Genomic DNA, 20,560 nt, shown 5'->3' with positions numbered 1-20,560 from the left:
CAATTTGTCTCTTTATCCTAGTAAAGTTTGCTGTAAGTCCAGTACATTACTTTTATAAAACAGCACAGTATGTCCTGCTAATGCACTATAGCATGCCTTATTCTGTACATATACGGAGTTTCCTGTAATTGGTACTGAAATGGAAGGAGTGGTGAAAGGCCACTTTTGGGAGAAAGCCATTATACCTGCATTGTTTGCTTTTTGGGTGAAGTGGCTGCAAATATCCAGCAGATGACAAGCACACATGACCTCATAAGTTTACAAAATCAAATTTTTTGGTAAGCAGATGGTATGTCCTCTCCTGTGTCTTGGTGATGTTACACTGAAGTCGGTGCAAACCGCTTGCAGTGGATCTGCACAAGTTGATCAGGGCACAATTTTATTGGACTTCTTATATGAAATGTATGTTTTCTGCATATTATTTATTGCACTAGCACTTTGGAATGTACATATATTAATTATTCTTGATATCTATCACATGACACTTTATTGTGGTTCACACTTATATGATGGATGTCCCATCCTTCTGGCAGAGCTGTTGTCTGGGGTCGGGGTGGTGGAAGGATGGTGGGGGGGGCACCAAATTGCACCTTCCCCTATGTACACAACAATCCTGGCACCGACCCTGCCTGCAGAAAAATTGTTTCCTAATGCTAGTTATCCCCTTGCTTTTCTAAGTCCTGTTGTGTAAATATTTGACATTGTTCTGGAATTTAGCTTTAACACACTGAGATTTACACACTTGCCTTTTACTTTAAATGGTGTATACATTACTTTAGAAGGACTAACTTACCCCTTATAGGATGTGAACGCTCTGCAACAAAGATTATATTGTTGTAAATGATTTGCCTGATTTCTTAATTTAGTCCTCCCATATGATCTGTGGTAGAGCTGCACGATTCTGGCTGAAATGAGAAGCACAATTTTTTTTTTGCTTAGAAGATTTCCACGTCCATGCTGCTAAGTTAATTGGCTTCTGTCCAAAATTGGGCCTAGTATATGAATATGAGTTGGGGACCTTGGATTGTGGGCTCCTTGAGGGTAGGGACCGATGTGAGTGTGCGATGTATGTGCGGAGCGCTGCGTAATTTGACAGCGCTATATAAATGTGTTGGAATGGCCTAGTCAAAGCCCAGACCTCAATCCAATAGAAAATCTGTGGTCAGACTTAAAGATTGCTGTTCACAAGTGAAAACCATCCAACTTGAAGGAGCTGGAGCAGTTTTGCAAGGAGGAATGGGCAAAAATCCCCATAGTAAGATGTGGCAAGCTCATAGAGACTTATCCAAAGCGACTTGGAGCTGTGATAGCCGCAAAAGGTGGCTCTACAAAGTATTGACTTTAGGGGGGTGAATAGTTATGCACATTGACTTTTTCTGTTATTTTGTCCTATTTGTTGTTTGCTTCACAATAAAAAAAAAAATCTTCAAAGTTGTGGGCATGTTCTATAAATTAAATGATGCAAATCCTGAAACAATCCATATTAATTCCAGGTTGTGAGGCAAGAAAACACGAAAAATGCCAGTGGGGGGTGAATACTTTTGCAAGGCACTGTATAAGTCATGGGATCAGCATAAAAGCACATTGTTATGAACTGGACCCAGGAATGTCCACATATGTTAGATGGTCGTTGTCCATTAGAAGGTGATAAAATGCCTGAGGGCACTTTTTAGCAACCGATCAAAGAAGCAGAATTGATTTCCGATGTCTGTGCCAGAAAGCTTAGCAGTGCATGAACATTGGATGTTTATGGGAAGGGTAATTTAAAGACCAATTAGACCTTTATTTGGCCTAGTGTTGACTTATGACATCCAAGTAAAACTGGCATGTAATGATGGTGGTAATGTTCACCTGGCATGTGAAGAGCGACTCTAGAGTTCATGTATGATGCTTGAAAGCGCTTTCATTAAAGTCATGATAAATCTCGTAACATTAGTACAATATTAAATGCATTGTCACACATAGAGCAGACATTTCTCGAGTAGCTGTTCATTAGCAAGTGATAAATTATGTTTGACATACACATAATGTAGGTGAATAATGCTGTCAGTAATCCCCGTTTGCAACTCCCCACCCCTTTACTGCCTTTGTCATTGTAACGAGACAGCAGTGACTCTTCCATTGTCAGGCCTCACTAAACAAGAAAACAGATCATTTTCTTTCATAATGATATAGAGCACATGAAAGCCATGACAGTAATTGCAAGTCTCTTCTGCTGTATAGTCCAACATATGAGCCCACCAAACCGTATTCTCTCGCTGTGATTCCACAGACAAACTGATGGATGATATCTCATAGCTACCAATCAGAATTCAGTTTTTACCACTGTAGCATGGTATTGCAGTATCGTTTTTTAATGTTGCACTTCAGCTGCTTAAAGTGGAATTTGATGCTACATAATGAAAATGTATGGACAGACAGGATTTTTAATGCAGAAGAGTCCTAGTTTGTGCTTTAAAGCTTTTTAATGCCGAAGCTGACGTAAATTATGCACTTGCATGGGAGTGACATCTTGGCCTGACAAATGACAGCAGCTGACTGAATTGAGACCCTTTAGCTGGCTGCCAAAATAAGTCAGCAGCCGGCGGGAGTTCCTGGATGGCGCATCGCTGGATTAAAGGGGAGTATAGTTCTGCTTTAAAGGAACTGCGGAACTAAAGGCAATTTTTTTTTTTTTCACCTTGGATAGCGTAAGAAGGATTTTAACTCCTGTCAGTTTTTTGCCACCTGTGTCTCATTGTGGATATTTTCCATTGTAAGGATACTGACAACAATAAGGCCCCTTTCACACTGGGGTGGTAGGGGGCGTCGGCGGTAAAACAGCGCTATTTTTAGCGCTGTTTTACCGCGGTATTCGTCCGCTAGCGGTGCGGTTTTAACCCCCCCGCTGGCGGCCGAAAAAGGGTTAAAACCACTCGTATAGCGCGGCTATAGCCGCGGTATAGCCACGCTGTCCCATTGATTTCAATGGGCAGGAGTGGTTTAGGAGCAGTGAATACACCGCTCCTTCACCGCTCCAAAGATGCGGCTGACAGGAGATTTTTTTCTTCTCCTACCAGCGCACTACTTCAGTGTGAAAGCCCTCGGGCTTTCACACTGAACAAACAGCGAAGGCTGTTTTGGGGCGGTTTGCAGGCGGTATTTTTAGCGCAATAACGCCTGCAAACCGCCCCAGTGTGAAAGGGGCCTAAGGCCTCATGCACACTGGACGTTTTTTACAGCTGTTGTTTTTGGCTTCTGGTGTTTTTTTTTTTTCCTTCAGCCAGCAGACTCCCCTGCATGTTATCCTATGTGTCCATGCACACATAGGCTGTTATCAGCATTTTTTTGGCTGGGGCGTTTTCTAGCTGGAAAAAAACTTCAGAACTAGTGGGTTTTCAGAGGAGTTTTTAAGCTGTAAAAACGGTCGAACACCAACGCGGCAAAAAGCAGATAACCAGTGTTTTTGATCCCATAGCTTTTTTTAAGAGATAATTGAATAAATGTGAGTAGTCCTCTGCTCTACTATGTAATACTAATCTGTGAAAATTTTAAATGATGAAAAAATAAAATAAATTGTGCAGGAATTGCTGCAAAACCTTAAACTGTTCACGTGCATAAATATATAGGGTACAGTGATCTTGTGCAAATCCTTCCTAAGCAACATAATCAAATACATAGTGATATAAACAGTAATTGATAAATCAATTGATATAACAGTGAATAGTGAATAAATTCCAATAGACATAGCAAATCCAGTCTTCCAAAACAAATGTTCCAATGCAAATAGTGTACAGTTGTTGATTTAATGATTCCCAAAGAGTCTAGACGCTGCCACCAACACCTCAGTGCTCACAGAACTCTCACCTCATAGGCATACAACATAAGCCTTGGATTGAGATCCAATAGGGATTGGCTAAATTTTCCTCCTGGAGTCACCTCCGCAACTCTTCAATAAGAGATCCCATCTCACACGTGGAGGTAAAGCCTCCAATAGTGTATTAACGTATAAAATCCATTTATTAAATAAGCATCTGCTTACATATAGTAAAATAACTAGCGCTCAAAATAAGACATCTGTTTTTTCCGCCTCTCACGTCGCTTCGGCCACGCCCCACGCGTTGCGTCTCGTGACTTCCTCAGGGGACTTTTTTGAGAGGTGTTTTATTGCTAAAAACAGGGCAAAAGGCTAATGCAAAAAAACATAAAAGCTCTGAAAAAGTTGTGTTTTAATGTGGCAACGCTGCTGCCATTTTTATAATGTCCAGTGTGCATAAGGTCTAAAACCTGTCAGGTGTTCTAATCTCTATCCAAAACAAAACTAAAATAAAAATGTTTTTAGTTATACTTTTAATATCAAAATTAGATGTGAACCATCATGAATCGACAGAACTGTCTGACATAATTTTTTCTCCAGATGAAAAAGTGGATATTAAAAATTGTCTGTGCAGACTTCTATCTTGCTAAAGTCAAACAGTCAGGCCCAGTGCGGTGTTGAGGAAAGGCTGCTGGGAAAAGCAGTAACATAATCGCATGAGCAGGAAATGGCGTTTCTAGGGGGTTTTACACACAGTCCAGAATTACCATGTTGTTAGTTTCTTTGCTTACAAGAAAGTCATATTGACATTTTTGCCTATTTCAGAAAATCATTGCTGGCTGTAGATCATAACATTTTTAAGGCAATTACAAAACGGCTATTATTTATTTTTTAATTAAAGTCCAACTTTAGGATAAGGCCCCTTTCAGAAGGAGCGTACTCCGTCAAGCGGATCCGCCTGCTCAGTGGGGGATCTGTTTGCTGGTGGTGCTGAGCAGGCGGATGACAGGTCTGTGTTCTCTCCGCTTTGCAGAGCAGACACAGCCCGCTGTTCTCTATGGGATGGTCGGATGGAAACGGAATTGCCTGTCCGTTTACATCCAACTGTCATCCGATGCATCTGTTTTTGGTTGATCGGAAGCAGGCGGGTGTAAACGGACACATGTCCGTTTACATCTGCCTCCCCATAGAGAACAATAGGTGGTCTGATCGGGTCCACCTGGAAAAATAGACGGATGGACGATCAGTTCTCTTGTGTGAAAGGGGCCTAATGCCGTGTACACACGAGCGGAATTTCCGACATAAAGATTCCGATGGGAGGTTTTCATCGTATATTCGAAAATTCAGATGGACTTAGAGAACATGTCCTATATTTTTCCGACGGAACAAATTACTATTAGAAAAACTGCTGGTCTGTATGCTGTTCCGACGCACCAAAAATGGCGTATGCTCTGAAGCAAGTACGAGACGGAAGCTATTGGCTACTGGCTATTGAACTTCCTTTTTCTAGTCCCGTCGTACGTGTTGTAAGTCACCGCGTTCTGGACGGTCGGAATTTGGTGTGACCGTGTGTATGCAAGACAGCTTGAGCAGCATTCCATCGGAACTCCGTCGGAAAAACCTTTAGAGTTTATTCCGACGGCAAAACCGGTCGTGTGTACAGGGCATTAGGGTAACACTGCCCCCCAGCCCCCCAATCTGATTACTCTTAGGATCCTGAAGATGGGAGTGAAGGTAACCCGACAGCAAGGGTTATATGAAGGCACTGGATAAGCTGTTGCCTGCAGGAGAAAATTGTGTTCTGCAAGGGACCTTGGACAGATTGGCCCCTAAGGCCCGGTTCACACTGGTGCGATGCAAGAACACTGCGAATCCACTGCGGGTTCCCGCATCGCACCTACTCGCATGTCAGTTCACACTGCCATATGCGAATGGCTGGGGAGTGTCAATACATTGTTAACGACACCCCCACTTCAGCTTGCATAATCGCACTGCGAACTGACAGTTCGGACATGAATCGGATCGCATATGTGTGAACACACATGTGATCCGATTCTGGTCCGAACAGAAAAAGGGTCCTGTGCATGTTTGGACCGAATGCGGTGCGATATCAGCCATACTATCTGTATATCGCACCGCACAGACATCGTATGTAATGTGAGCAGCAGTGCGCTGTGAATTACAGGCGATGTCTGGCATCGCACAAGTGTGAACCGAGCCTAAAGAAAAAAATTGTGATGCATTTAATTGGCTCTGGAGAAAGACGAGGCTTGAAAATCCCAAGTTGACACAGACCTCATCCTGTCCAGACATTTCCTGTTCCTCATCGGGACAAATGCAAATTTGAAAACTAAACAAACGATGCTCTTAACTATTTCTTGTAATACTTTGATGCATTCAGAGTTATGCCTTCAGCATTCATTATTTTAATAACTCATGAGAGATCCTGCTTGATGTGTCTCTTTTCTTTGCATGTAAGGTAATTGCACATCCCGGAAAGCTGTTGAGCGTGTGTGAATACATCTGTATACAGTGTAAGAGTTGAGTGAATACATCTGTATACAGTGTAAGAGTTGTGTGAATACATCTGTATACAGTGTAAGAGTTGTGTGAATACATCTGTATACAGTGTAAGAGTTGAGTGAATACATCTGTATACAGTGTAAGAGTTGTGTGAATACATCTGTATACAGTGTAAGAGTTGTGTGAATACATCTGTATACAGTGTAAGAGTTGTGTGAATACATCTGTATACAGTGTAAGAGTTGTGTGAATACATCTGTATACAGTGTAAGAGTTGACTTAAGTGTTAGAGTAGAAAAATAACTAAATGTGTGAGGACAACTGTATACAGAATCATTTTTCAATCTGTGAAACCAAGACAGATTTAGTTTTTTTTACCCTTGTGACTGTGAGGTAAACTGAAATCTTTAGTACTTATTTGCCACTTTGCTGCTGGTCCCTCTTGCCTGTCCTTTGCTTCCCCCTCTGTCATTTACAGAAAAAGATGTCATTGATGGGCCGGTGACTTCTTTATCTCTGTGATGGCATCTACACCATCTCAGGGGGCAACTACGAGGACTTGGCCCCAGTGCTGTGTACCGGGTAAATTGAGAAATTTTTTAGTTTAAAAAAAACAAAAAACTTTTATGTAACATAGGAGACTTACATATCAGCATGCAGAGCTGCACACACCAGGGATTTTTAGCTTTGGGAAGGTAAAGGTCTACTTTAAAGCGGAACTTCAGTCATTTTTTTCATCTTTCCGTCTAATAAATCTTCTGCCCTTGTTTTAATTTTGGATAGTAAAACATTTTTTTCTGCCAGTAAATACCTTATACAGCCCACTTCCTGTTTCTTGTCTGGTAAAAAGCCTAGGCTTATGACATGCACAGCTTTCTCTCTCTCACTCGTGCGAGTTTGCCAGGAAGGGAGGGCGATGAGTCATAAGAGGGCCAATGAGAGCTGCAGAGCTGGAGGTGTGCCTCTGTGTGTCTTTGCAAATTCAGAAGGTGAACAGGCAGCAGCTTCAGCTGGCCACAGTTAAAATGGTTGCAGCCAGACTTTGTTAAGGGAGATTTCTGCAGCATATTTGACAAGTACAGAATCGCAGTATATATAAAATAACGTGCAAAGTGGTTGGAGGGAAGCTTCAGAATGGCAAGGATGTTTTTATTACAAATTATGTGAGCAGACTGCAGTTCCTCTTTAAGAAAGTAAGTTAAAGGTGTCAGAACTCTGGATTTTTATAATACTGTATGTGTTGTTGTCATTTAATGGTTTGATGGTCGTGTGACAATGAATTTTAGCTTGGCAGCTTTTACACATCAAGAGATTTCAACGAACATTAGTGAGTCTTAAACTGAGGCTGTAATGTTTAAATCCAGATATATTTATTCTAAAGACAAATTGTCTTTAGTTCAAGTTCCAATACGTTTTGGGGTTTGTACTTCACCCCCTTCATCGGGGCTTGAAAAGAATGAAAACAAACCTTGTATGCATGCTCAAAAGTCAATGAATATGTAGTTGGGGTTATTCACAGCATCCATCAGTATCTGGTGATCCAGCTCAGCCAGTGAAGACCCATACACATCATAGGAATATCGAATATTTCTGTATGAGGCACAATCGGTCGATTTTGCTGATTGTTTGTATGGTGCTTTCCATAGCCCATTCTGACTGTTTGGACGACAAAAACCGTAGGTAAAAGCTAGAAAATTTTTATTGTATTTGAACACAACATACAGATTTAGTTTTCATTTAGTACAGTTTTCATCCGAAAATAATCGGAAGAGCAAGGCTACGTATGCTCAGAAACTAAGGAATACATTACAATACAATACATCACTTCCGAAGTTGTATTCTGTCGTATTAGAGTTTTCGTAAGTCGAATAACCTCTTCATTTTTGATTAGAGACTAGCATGCAAAATAAATCAGACGATCATTCGTCTGATATTCTCAATGTGTGTACCAGGCTTTAAGCCTAGTACACACCATGAGGTTATTTTGTAACTGAAAAAAAAACTTACAGTTCCAGTCTGTGCCGCTGTACTAACAATCCAATGTTAGTGCAGGGATCTCCCCTGCTGTTCTATTGTGTTCTGACAGGGGGGTGGCCCCCTCGCCAGAACACTCCGGTTAGTGTTCTCAGCCATTGGCTTAGAGGGCTGGTCGGCTGCTGGTTTTCCCGCATGCACGTCCGACAGATGCTCGCCAAACATCCAGCTTCTGTCGGGCCGAATGTTGGCTGGTTTTTATTGAACCAATTGATGTTGCTTATCATTCGACCTGTGTGTACTAGGCTTTAGTCTGTTGTTTTTTAAAAGAAGAAGCTCTCTTTCAGATAGTTTGTCTCATCTCCATAACTGATACAATCTCCCACTGACGGGTTCATACAAAGATCAACTTTTATTTATGTAAAATATTTATCCCAAAAGGGAAAAAAAATGTTTTCTGTAACTGCGTGTTAAGTATTAGCTGGAGTTTGGCTTCAATTTGTTAGTGTATCTAAATCTGCTAGTCCAAGTTTACTTCCCCTCTTCCCAGACTGACAATGCTGCTGTCCAAAGGTGTGCCTCCCTGTGCTCCTTCATCCAGAGTAAGAAACTCTAATACAGGAGGTATGTTACTGGCCAGATCACCAGGGGAAAACAACCTAAAAAAATTAAAACCAATGCAGCCACCAGATCTAATGATTGGTAAGCTGCAATATATTACCTTTTACATTATATTATATTTTTGGGTTTAATATTGTGGTTTGGCGAATCTATTTCAGAATAAAATTGTGCTATGGACAGCCGGCTTAAACTGAACTTGTGTTTTACCATTCAAGACAAAGTATAGGCAGTCCCCGAGTTACAAACAAGATGCGGTCTGTAGGTTTGTTCTTAAGTTGAATTTGTATGCAAGTCGGAACAGGTACATTTTTTATTTTTTATTTTTTTAAGTGCAACTCCAGCCAAAAAAAGTTTAACTTTTTAGCCCCATGTAAACTCGAAATCGGCCTGCTCAGAGCGAAGCTGGCGGAGCGCCCACTGTGCCATCATGGTAGGAGAGTATTACTTATTCAGTGACAAGCCTCATATAAAGTCCCATTCTTTCCTCTTCCTTTCTTGCTCCATGCATGTCGCTGTCGGCATTCATTACAATTAAAAGTCTATTTTCCATCAATCTCTGCAGAAAATGGAGATAAGTGGTATGCTTGCTTTGGAATTGCAGGACCCCACAGTGAGGATTTTCAAGAATGGCTGTGCAGTATTGAGATATGTATGAGGTCCTTGGGTATAGAGAATAAGACCTGGGTGTAGAGAATAAGACCTGGGTGTAGAGAATAAGACCTGGGTGTAGAGCAGGGGTCCTCAAACTACGGCCCGCGGGCCACATGCGGCCCGCCGAGGACATTTATCCGGCCCAATCCACCCAGGGCCGGATTCCCGACAATCCAGGCTCGGGCCGGGGCCAGGTCGGTTCGGCTTCGGCAGGGAGCATATCCGCTCAAGCCGCCTCCCCCACACCAGTAATGGAGGGCTCCGTGTGCCGCGCTGCATGCTGGGAAGTGTAGTTCCCAGCACAGTCCCGCACGGAGACAGGAGGCGCGAAGAGTGACCGAGAGAGCGGAGGCTTCAAGCAACAGCCTACGAACAAGTGAGGACCCCTATGTCCCCCTGTCCCCCCCACTGTCCTCCTGTCCACCCCACTGTCCCCCCTCTGTCCCCCTGTCCACCCCTCTGTCCACCCCACTGTCCCCCCTCTGTTCCCCCTGTCCACCCCTCTGTCCCCCCCTCTGTCCCCCTGTCCCTCCCACTGTCCACCCCACTGTCCCCCTGTCCACTCCTCTGTCCCCCTGTCCCCCCTCTGTCCACCCCTCTGTCCCCCTGTCCACCCCTCTGTCCCCCTGTCCACCCCTCTGTCCCCCTGTCCACCCCACTGTCCCCCCTCTGTCCACCCCTCTGTCCCCCTGTCCACCCCTCTGTCCCCCTGTCCACCCCTCTGTCCCACTGTCCACCCCTCTGTCCCCCTGTCCATCCCTCTGTCCCCCTGTCCATCCCTCTGTCCCCCTGTCCATCCCTCTGTCCCCCTGTCCATCCCTCTGTCCCCCTGTCCATCCCCCTGTCCCCCTGTCCATCCCTCTGTCCCCCTGTCCACCCCTCTGTCCACCCCACTGCCCCCCCCTCTGTCCCCCTGTCCACCCCTCTGTCCCCCTGTCCACCCCACTGTCCACCCCTCTGTCCCCCTGTCCACCCCTCTGTCCCCCTGTCCATCCCACTGTTCCCCCCTCTGTCCACCCCTCTGTCCCCCTGTCCGTCCATCCCTCTGTCCCCCTGTCCGTCCATCCCTCTGTCCCCCTGTCCGTCCATCCCTCTGTCCCCCTGTCCGTCCATCCCTCTGTCCCCCTGTCCGTCCATCCCTCTGTCCCCCTGTCCGTCCATCCCTCTGTCCCCCTGTCCGTCCATCCCTCTGTCCCCCTGTCCATCCCTCTGTCCCCCTGTCCACCCCACTGTCCATCCCCCTGTCCACCCCTCTGTCCATCCCACTGTCCCCCTGTCCATCCCACTGTCCCCCTGTCCATCCCACTGTCCCCCTGTCCACCCCTCTGTCCCCCTGTCCACCCCTCTGTCCCCCTGTCCACCCCTCTGTCCCCCTGTCCACCCCTCTGTCCACCCCACTGTCCATCCCTCTGTCCACCCCACTGCCCCCCCCTCTGTCCCTCTGTCCACCCCACTGCCCCCCTGTCCATCCCACTGTCCCCCCCCCGTCCCCCTCTCTGTCCCCCCCTCTGTCCCCCTTTCCACCCCTCTGTCCCCCTTTCCACCCCTCTGTCCCCCTTTCCACCCCTCTGTCCCCCAGTCCACCCCTCTGTCCCCCTGTCCACCCCTCTGTCCCCCTGTCCACCCCTCTGCCCCCCTGTCCACCCCTCTGCCCCCCTGTCCACCCCTCTGCCCCCCTGTCCACCCCTCTGCCCCCCTGTCCACCCCTCTGCCCCCCTGTCCACCCCTCTGCCCCCCTGTCCACCCCTCTGCCCCCCTGTCCACCCCTCTGCCCCCCTGTCCATCCCTCTGCCCCCCTGTCCATCCCTCTGTCCACCCCTCTGTCCACCCCACCGCCCCCCCCTCTGTCCCCCTGTCCATCCCTCTGTCCACCCCACTGTCCCCCTGTCCACCCCACTGTCCCCCTGTCCACCCCACTGTCCCCCTGTCCACCCCTCTGTCCCCCTGTCCACCCCTCTGTCCATCCCACTGTCCCCCTGTCTGTCCCCCTTTCCATCCCCTATATATATTATTATTTATTATTCATTCTTTTATTCTTTTGCACTACAAAAAAGATGTGTGCATAGGAATTTAGGAATTAGTTCATATTTTTTTTAAACTATAGTGCGGCCCCCCAACAGTCTGAGGGACCGTGAACTGGCCCCCTGTCTAAAAAGTTTGAGGACCCCTGGTGTAGAGAATAAGACCTGGGTGTAGAGAATAAGACCTGGGTGTAGAGAATAAGACTTGGGTGTAGTAGAGAATAAGACCTGGGTGTAGAGAATAAGACCTGGATGTAGAGAATAAGACCTGGGTGTAGAGAATAAGACCTGGGTGTAGAGAATAAGACCTGGGTGTAGTAGAGAATAAGACCTGGGTGTAGAGAATAAGACCTGGATGTAGAGAATAAGACCTGGGTGTAGAGAATAAGTAAATTAAATTAAATGTTTTTCCCTTTTTGTCATATGGTTTTGTAGCAGCTGTTTTCATTTCTTTTGGGTAGCGCATTAATCATCCCCTTCCACACTGTAGAGAATAAGACCTGGGTGTAGAGAATAAGACCTGGGTGTAGAGAATAAGACCTGGGTGTAGAGAATAAGACCTGGGTGTAGAGAATAAGACCTGGGTGTAGAGAATAAGACCTGGGTGTAGAGAATAAGACCTGGGTGTAGAGAATGATGCAACATGTATCTTTTTTCTTTATATTGAGCAGCATTATTTGTACCTTTGTTTCCGCACAGTGCATAGGCCAGTTGAGCTCTTGTTGATGGTTTCTGGCAATGTGTAGCTTCATTCTGGTGACTTTATCAACTTACCTTAGTAATGTTTTAACATTTCTGTAGGATTGTGCAAAGAAATATTTAATAAGAAAAAGAAGCCATGCACAATTGATTCTATAAATAGACCTTCTAATGACTTACTTGATGCTCTATGACTTATGGAATTTGTTACTTAACCAAATCTGTCTCTGAACCTCATTTTGTGATTCAGACACGTCAAAGGTAATATTAATGTCAGAGAAGTGTTAATGCCTTCCAAAGCCCCATATATGATGGTTTCTGAATTTCAGGGGATTAAGTATGGAATAGATTTCCTACATACCTAGAGTGTGCCTAACGAAATCTGTGATTTAGAGAATTACGATTATATCAGCCTGGTGGGCCAATATAACACAATAGACCACAAATTTTGCATGCAGGATTTTCAACACACCTAAACCTAAGGTATCTTTCTTTCTTTTTTTAATTTTTTTTCCCCCTCCGTGCTTTCTTATTTTGATTACTGTTTTATTTTTTTTTGGTTTTTTTTTTGGTCTTTTTTTTTTTTTAGCCTTCTATACCCCATCAAGGCAAACAAATCTGGAAGGGTCTCTCGTGTATTTGTTATATTGTAGGAATGGTGTGAAGAGCAGCACTATGTTCCGATTATTGCTGTGCGGTGCTAACCTTGTTGTTACAGGATCAGCTGTTAATCCAGCATTCAAATGTAAATATTTGTATGTAAAGTACAGCAAACATGACTGTATCCGTGTGCGATGACAGGAATCACAGCGACTGCCTAAGAAGACAAACACAAATAGTCTGTTTTGTAGCATTTTGGATTATAGGTGTTGCAAACGCAAACACATAGAGGTCTGACTTGTGGCACCCAGCTGTGATTAGTGTTACTTTCTTCAAGATTTGAGTTTCCGAGTGAAGCACCAAGTCCTAATCTTGTTAGCACTTTTATATGAAGTGGTGCAAAGGAAAATAGAGATATTTTGCCTATAGGAATAGTTGACCTTTACCAAAACAGACAGTGCAGAGAAGAGATTGTAGATAAAAACAAGCTGTGCAGCTTTGATGAAAACTCAATTCCCATTATTATAGGTATACGCAGTTTATGTACCTCGTGAAGCCTGGCTTGAATGGTGTGAATAGCCGATTTTGTAGTTTTGTTGAACTGGTCATGTTGAACAACATTTGTAGCTGGCTATAAAATTCCCAATTTCTGTAGGTACTTGTGTTCTCCGGTGTATCTGATGAACATGTGGTAGAAATATGTTGCAGCCAAATGCAGAAGCAGCTTTAGTCACCATCAACCTCTGTAGCTAATAACTACATACAGTAGATTTTATTGCTATTGTCCATCTCATCACATAATCTATCTGAAGGCATGGGCCTAAACGCTTTGGGCCTTTATATGTAGTAAATAGACTTAAAGTGGTTCTAAACTTTTCTAGACTTTTTTTTATCTTAATTTCACTTCTGTGCCTCCACTGCTGAATATCCACCCCTTGGGAAGATCGCCCCTCATTTCCTGTCTCCTGGACCTCGCATGATTTGAGATGATATGGCTCCCACTGGGACACAGACCTGATATAGGTTCCCACCCTTCCCCATACTGTACAGACAAAAAAGAGAATTGGATTGAGTTCTACTGTGGTTGAGAAGTTGGGAACATACAGAAAATTTGGGATTGGTTTGTGGACAATGGAAGAGAGGATTGTGTAAATGAGGTTCATTTTAAAGCAGGCAAGCCAATGGTGTGTTTATTTTCAGCCTGATATGTTAAGTACATGTTCTCTCCCAGCCAGCTTTCATCACATCTTGACTTATCAACAGACATGACTTCATCCCAGTGACACAACATCATTGTGAGAGATTCTTAGCTGCCGTTATCCTGTGTGAGTCATCAGGTTATAGTCAGTACTTAGTTTAGTTGTTCCCTTTTGTAAGAAAAAGGAAGGGCATGTCAGTATAGATGTTTGAAAGCTGTGTGATCTCTCACTCCAGCAAATACATAAAGGGAAAACATTAGGGATGGGCTTTCTGTTCGGGTCGAACATGAGTTCGATTCGAACATTGGCTGTTCGGCCGTGCGCCGAAAAGGGAACAAGTTGGGGTGTTCGCGGCAAATTCGAAAGCCGCGGAACACCCTTTAAAAGTCTATGGGAGAAATCAAAAGTGCTAATTTTAAAGACTTATATGCATGGTATTGTCATAAAAAGTGTTTGGGGTCCTACCCTAGGGGACATGTATCAATGCAAAAAAAAGTTTTAAAAACGTCCGTTTTTTTCGGGAGCAGTGATTTTAATAATGCTTAAAGTGAAACAATAAAAGTGTAATATTCCTTTAACCACTTATCGACCGGCCACTGTATGTATACGTCATTACTTTAAAGATGGATATCTTGGTAACGGCAGCAGCTGCTGCCACAACCGAGGTATCCATCTTTAGGGCCAGCGGTTCTGTACACGATAACGGTGGTCTCTGCGGCGAGTTCGCTGCGAGATCACCGTTATCGGCGGCGGGAGAGGTGCAACCGTCGCTCTCCCGCGCCCTCCACCGCTTACCAGAGCCGTCAGTATGGAGACGAGTGAGGCTAAGATGGCCCCCACCCGTCTCCATGCCATATTACGGCCGGAACGACGTCATTACGTCAGCTCCGCCCACTTGTCTTAAAGGCACAATTTTTTTGTGTCATTTTTTCAATGACTTTTTTTTTTTTTTGCAGTAAAGTCTAAATATGAGATCTGAGGACTTTTTGACCCCAGATCTCATATTTAAGAGGACCTGCCATGCTTTTTTCTATTACAAGGGATGTTTACATTCCTTGTAATAGGAATAAAAGTGATCCAAATTTTTATTTTTTTTTTTTAAAACAGTGAAAAAATAAAATAAAGTAAAATAATTAAAAAAAAAAATTTTTTTTTTAAAGCGCCCTGTCCCGACGAGCTTGCGCGCAGAAGCAAACGCATACGTGAGTAGCGCCCCCACATGCTAATGGTGGTCAAACCACACATGTGAGATATCGCCGCGACCGGTAGAGCGAGAGCAATAATTCTAGCCCTAGACCTCCTCTGTAACACAAAATATGCAACCTGTAGAATTTTTTAAACGTCGACCTATGGAGATTTTTAAGGGTAAAAGTTTGACGCCATTCCACGAGCGGGCACAATTTTGAAGCGTGACATGTTGGGTATCAATTTACTTGGCGTAACATTATATTTCACAATATAAAAAAAAATTGGGCTAACTTTACTGTTGTCTTATTTTTTTATTCAAAAAAGTGAATTTTTTCCAAAAAAAGTGCGCTTATAAGACCATTATAAGACTACCATTTTATTCTCTAGGGTGTTAGAAAAAAAACAATATATAATGTTTGGGGGTTCTAAGTAATTTTCTAGCAAAAAAAACTGTTTTAAACATGTAAACACCTAAAATCCAAAACGAGGCTAGTCCTTAAGTGATTAAATTTCGTACCTGGGGGTGTCTATAGTATGCCTGTAAAGGGGCGCATGTTTCCCATGTTTAGAACAGTCTGACAGCAAAATGACATTTCTAAAGGAAAAAAAAGTCATGTAAAACTACTATCGCTAGCGCCGGCCATAATGAATTGTCGGTCCGGCAATACAAATAAAAGTTCATTGATAAAGACGGCATAGAACTTCCCCACAGGGGAACCCCGAACCAAAATTAAAAAAAAAAATGCGTGGGGGGTCCTCCTGAATTCCATACCAGGCTCTTCAGGTCTGGTGTGGATTTTAAGGGGAACCCTGCGCCAAAATGTAAAAAAAAAAATGGTGCGGGGTCCCCCCAAAAATCCAGACCCAGACCCTGGACAAGAGAGCGCCCCCCCCTCCTGAACCGTACCAGGCTACATGCCCTAAACATTGGGAGGGTGCTTTAGGGTAGCCCCCACAAAGCACCTTGTCCCCATGTTGATGGGGAGAAGGGCCTCATCCCCATGACCCTTGCCCGGTGGTTGTGGGAGTCTGCGGGCGGGGGGCTTATCGGAATCTGGAAGCCCCCTTTAACAAGGGTACCCCCAGATCCCGGCCCCCCCCCCCCCCGGTGTGAATTGGTAATGGGGTACAAATGTACCCCTACCATTTCACAAAAAAAGTGTCAAAAAGGTTAAACACGAGACGGTTTTTAACAGGTCCTTTTATTAATTTCTTCTTCTTCCATCTATTTTCTTCTGGTCTTCCTTCAGTGTTCTTCCTCCATCTTCTTCTTCTCCATCTTCTTCTGCATCTTCTTCTTCTTCCTCCCCTCTTCTTGTCCCGCATCTTCCTCCGGCTTCTTTTCCGCTCCATCCGCACGATCCACCTCAGTGGGAGTCTTCTGCCATGTGACGCTTCGGTTCTTCTGACACTTATATAACGACTTCAGGGGTACTTCTCTGTGGGTCACCCATTTACGCAGACCCCCACAACCACCGGGCAAGGGTTGTGGGCATGAGACCCTTCTCCCCATCAACATGGGGACAAGGTGCTTTGGGGGGCTACCCCAAAGCACCCTCCCAATGTTGAGGGCATTTGGCCTGGTACGGTTCAGGAGGGGGGGCACTCTCTTGTCCCCCCTCTCTTCCTGCGGCCTGCCAGGTTGCGTGCTCGGATAAGGGTCTGGTATGGATTTTTGGGGGGACCCCACGCCATTTTTTTTTTTTTTTTCATTTTGCACGGGGTTCCCCTTAATATCCATACAAGACCTGAAGGGCCTGGTATAGAATTTAGGGGGACCCCCAAGTATTTTTTTTTTATTTTGGTTCGGGGTTCCCCTGTAGGGAAATTCCATGCCGTTTTTATCAATGAACTTTTATGTGTATTGCCGGACCGACAATTCATTATAGCCGGCGCTAGCGATAGTAGTTTTACATGACTTTTTTTTCCTTTAGAAATGTCATTTTGCTGTCAGACTGTTCTAAACACGGGAAACATGGGCCCCTTTAAAGGCATACTATAGACACCCCCCAGGTACCAAATTTAAAGGAATATTACACTTTTATTGTTTCACTTTAAGCATTATTAAAATCATTGCTCCCGAAAAAACGTCTGTTTTTAAAACTTCTTTTTGCAATGATACATGTCCCCTGGGGCAGGACCCGGGTCCCCAAACACTTTTTATGACAATAACTTTGCATACAAGCCTTTAAAATTCGCATTTTTGATTATTCATGTTCGTGTCCCATAGACTTTAACAGTGTTCGAACAAATTTTTTGCCTGTTCGCATGTTCTGGATGTGAACCAAACGGGGGGTGTTCGGCTCATCCCTAGAAAACATTAAAATAGACATACATACATTCATACACAAGTCATGCAAGTTAGGCTAGCCAGTTCATTTCAGGGCTTGTTTACACTTGAGGTTGGAGAAATGGTAAAAATGTAACTCACCCCTCTCAACCACGCGTGAACCAGCCGTCTGCATGTACTACGAACACTGGCCTGTACAGGCAAAGCGACGTACTGGTACCAGGTTTCCAGGTTTATGGCAAGCGCATTTGTCAGCAGGTCCAGGTTAATGATTCATGGTCGGGACCTGCTGATTGGCTGTGTCCAATCACAGCTCAGAACCCCTGTGTTGAATATCAACACAGGGCTCTGTACAGAGGGAACAATCTTAGGCTGGCCATACATTATACAAATTTCTTTATAGATTTACCTTCAGCTGTGTTGTGCAAGAGCCTGCCTGATTGCATACAAATTGAACATGTTCGGTGGTGCGGTATTTATAGGGTTAAAGCGGAGTTCCAGCGATAAAAATTATAATTTTTTTTTTTATCCTAGTATTATTTTTAACGTAATTTAAATAAGAGTATACAATGATCTTAATAGATTATTCAAAGATATATAATCCTTACTGTAATATTGCAATCCTCTGTTTGTGGCCGTTTCCATTATTAATGTGGGCAAGTGAAGCCCAATCGCGATCGTTTCCTGGAATATGCATGGAGAGGTGCATGCTGGGTAACCAGCATGCACCTCTCGATCTCGCGCATGCGCAATTCAAAGGCGGCCGTAGCACCGAGCACAGTACTGCCCACAGACTGGCGAGGGAGGAGGTCTCGAGGAGCTCCACGGACCAGTGGCAGATTAGGAGGACTGCATAGCAACAGGGCGTTTAGGGTAATTATAAAACAAAAATTTCCTCCAAATGTTTGTTTATAGGTTTAAAGTAGTCATGTAAAGCAACAAAAAATTTTAGGGTGGAACTCCGCTTTAAAATAGGTGATAAGAGAATTGACATATCGCTTCCTCATCACCTGTCAGACACCTCTAAAAAGCATTTCATCGGGGATCCCTTTTCAGAGGGTCGGCAAGCACTGCTGTATGTATAAAGCTAGCCTTAACCACTTCCCACCCGCACTATAGCCGAAAGATTGCTACAGCACAGGGCTTACTTTTCCTGGATGGCACAGCTCTACCCCAGTCAGGGGTAATGGAACAATCACAGCAGCTCTTTACCATGTGATCAGCTGTGTCCAATGACAGCTGATCATGGTGTAAACACAAACTGGTTAATGGCATTACTTTTCTCACTCTGACAGCGTGAGGAGAGGAGAGCCGATAACTGGCTTGTGTGAACGGAACTTCTACACTGATTATCAATGCAGTCCCACTAGAGCCCACCAGTGCTGCCAATCGGTGCAGCACCGCTAATCGCTCAGTTCTCCCCTCGGCTCTGAGCAGAGAGCTGTGACTGTCAGTCTTGGGCTCTCTGCTTTGTCCCTCCAGAGCTCACTGGGGTGCTGGGCTGTGGAGGGAACGGAAGGAACTATCTGAGTATCTCAATGGATCACGGAGAGGTTGAGTCAGGTGTGGTCCAGGCATCTGGGTGATCGAGATCTTTCCCAAGCCTGGACCAGCTGAGTTACAACAGCAGACTTTGGCCCTCTGTCAGCTGAAAAGGGGTCACAGAAGTGCACAACTAACTGCACTCCTGTGAGCTACAGAAGTACAGGCAAAAGCTTTGATTATACTTCTCCTTTAAGTTAGTGAATTATCCATGAGAGGCAGTCACTAGACTATGTCCCTGCACATAATAAAAATGAAATTTGAAGAAATCAGTGGTGTTGTCATTCAATTCTTTGTGTAATTTCTTTGTGCAGAAAAAAAAATCTAGTGTAATACATACCTCCCATTTTTTTGTTGGACATATTGTCCCAAACACCAGAGTGTGTTATAACTTCACTAACCAGATTGTTCTTGTATGCTTTTCTCAGGCCCAGAATAAAGAGACTGGCATTTTGGCAGCAGCAAAGGTCATCGATACAAAGTCCGAAGATGAACTTGAAGATTACATGGTGGAAATCGAGATTTTGGCATCATGTGATCATCCACACATTGTTAAATTACTGGATGCTTTTTATTATGAAAATAACCTTTGGGTAAGTAATACATTGGATATACAATTTCTATCTCTGTGTTATCAATGCAAGACTGTATTATGCCTAGTAATGTTCTATTTATAAAGATTGACTATCTGGACAGTGTAAACTGTACTGTGCACTCCTACCTTTAAAGAGAACCAGACACTACAGGGTTTTTGCCAGGTTTTAAATGTTCAGTCTTAGGCTGGGTTCACACTATTGCAATGTCAGACACCGCATGTGATTCACACCACATTGCTGTGCAGATCACATGCAATGCCTGTGCAATGCGAATTCAGCCATACAGGTTGTATGGCTGAATTTGCATCGCATTCGGACCAAAATGGTGCAGGACCCTTTTTTTTGGTCAGCACTAGAACACCAATGCGATCCGATTCCTGCACCATTTTACAGTTCACACTGCGATCTGCAAATCGATCTGGGGGTGTCATTAACTTTGTATTGACACTCGCAGTGGTTCGCATAGGGCAGTGTGGAACTGCCTGTGACAGACATGCGTTGTGGGAACCCGCACAGGAATTGCGCTGGTTCCTGCATCACATATGTGGTAACCCAGCCTTAAGGAAAACATATGGGCTCCCCTTACTTTATACAGGCTACAGGTGCTTAGAGCAGATGCCTTCAGATTATTTCTAGAGCACATCGGTTAACCCACAGCTCTCTACAAAATATCATATACTGTATCATCCAGAGCTGGCATTTTATTAAAATTTCATTATTATAGAATTCCATCAGAACAAGAAAAAGCAGTCATCAATCACATAATGTACAGTAAGAATCGGAACAGGTGAGATTCCCACCAGTACAAGAGAAATCACAGAGCTGCTGACAAAGTTGCATAAGCCATTCACGGAGCTGGC

At 44.2% G+C, this 20,560-nt stretch overlaps 1 protein-coding gene across 2 annotated transcripts in view; it reads left to right on the top strand.

The window, feature by feature from the left end:
* SLK (STE20 like kinase) overlaps positions 1 to 20,560 on the top strand; it is a 122,649-nt gene that overhangs the window by 34,450 nt on the left and 67,639 nt on the right. For both annotated transcript variants that reach the window (XM_073596099.1, XM_073596100.1), the window contains exon 2: positions 19,533 to 19,697. In XM_073596099.1, the coding sequence (XP_073452200.1) occupies positions 19,533 to 19,697 (165 nt within the window). The remainder of the gene's footprint in view (positions 1 to 19,532; positions 19,698 to 20,560) is intronic.

This window comes from Aquarana catesbeiana, linkage group LG08 (assembly GCF_042186555.1).
Source record: "Aquarana catesbeiana isolate 2022-GZ linkage group LG08, ASM4218655v1, whole genome shotgun sequence".
NCBI lineage: Eukaryota > Metazoa > Chordata > Amphibia > Anura > Ranidae > Aquarana > Aquarana catesbeiana.
Note: the sequence above shows the minus strand (reverse complement) of the source record. Positions and strands in the feature narration are given on the sequence as shown.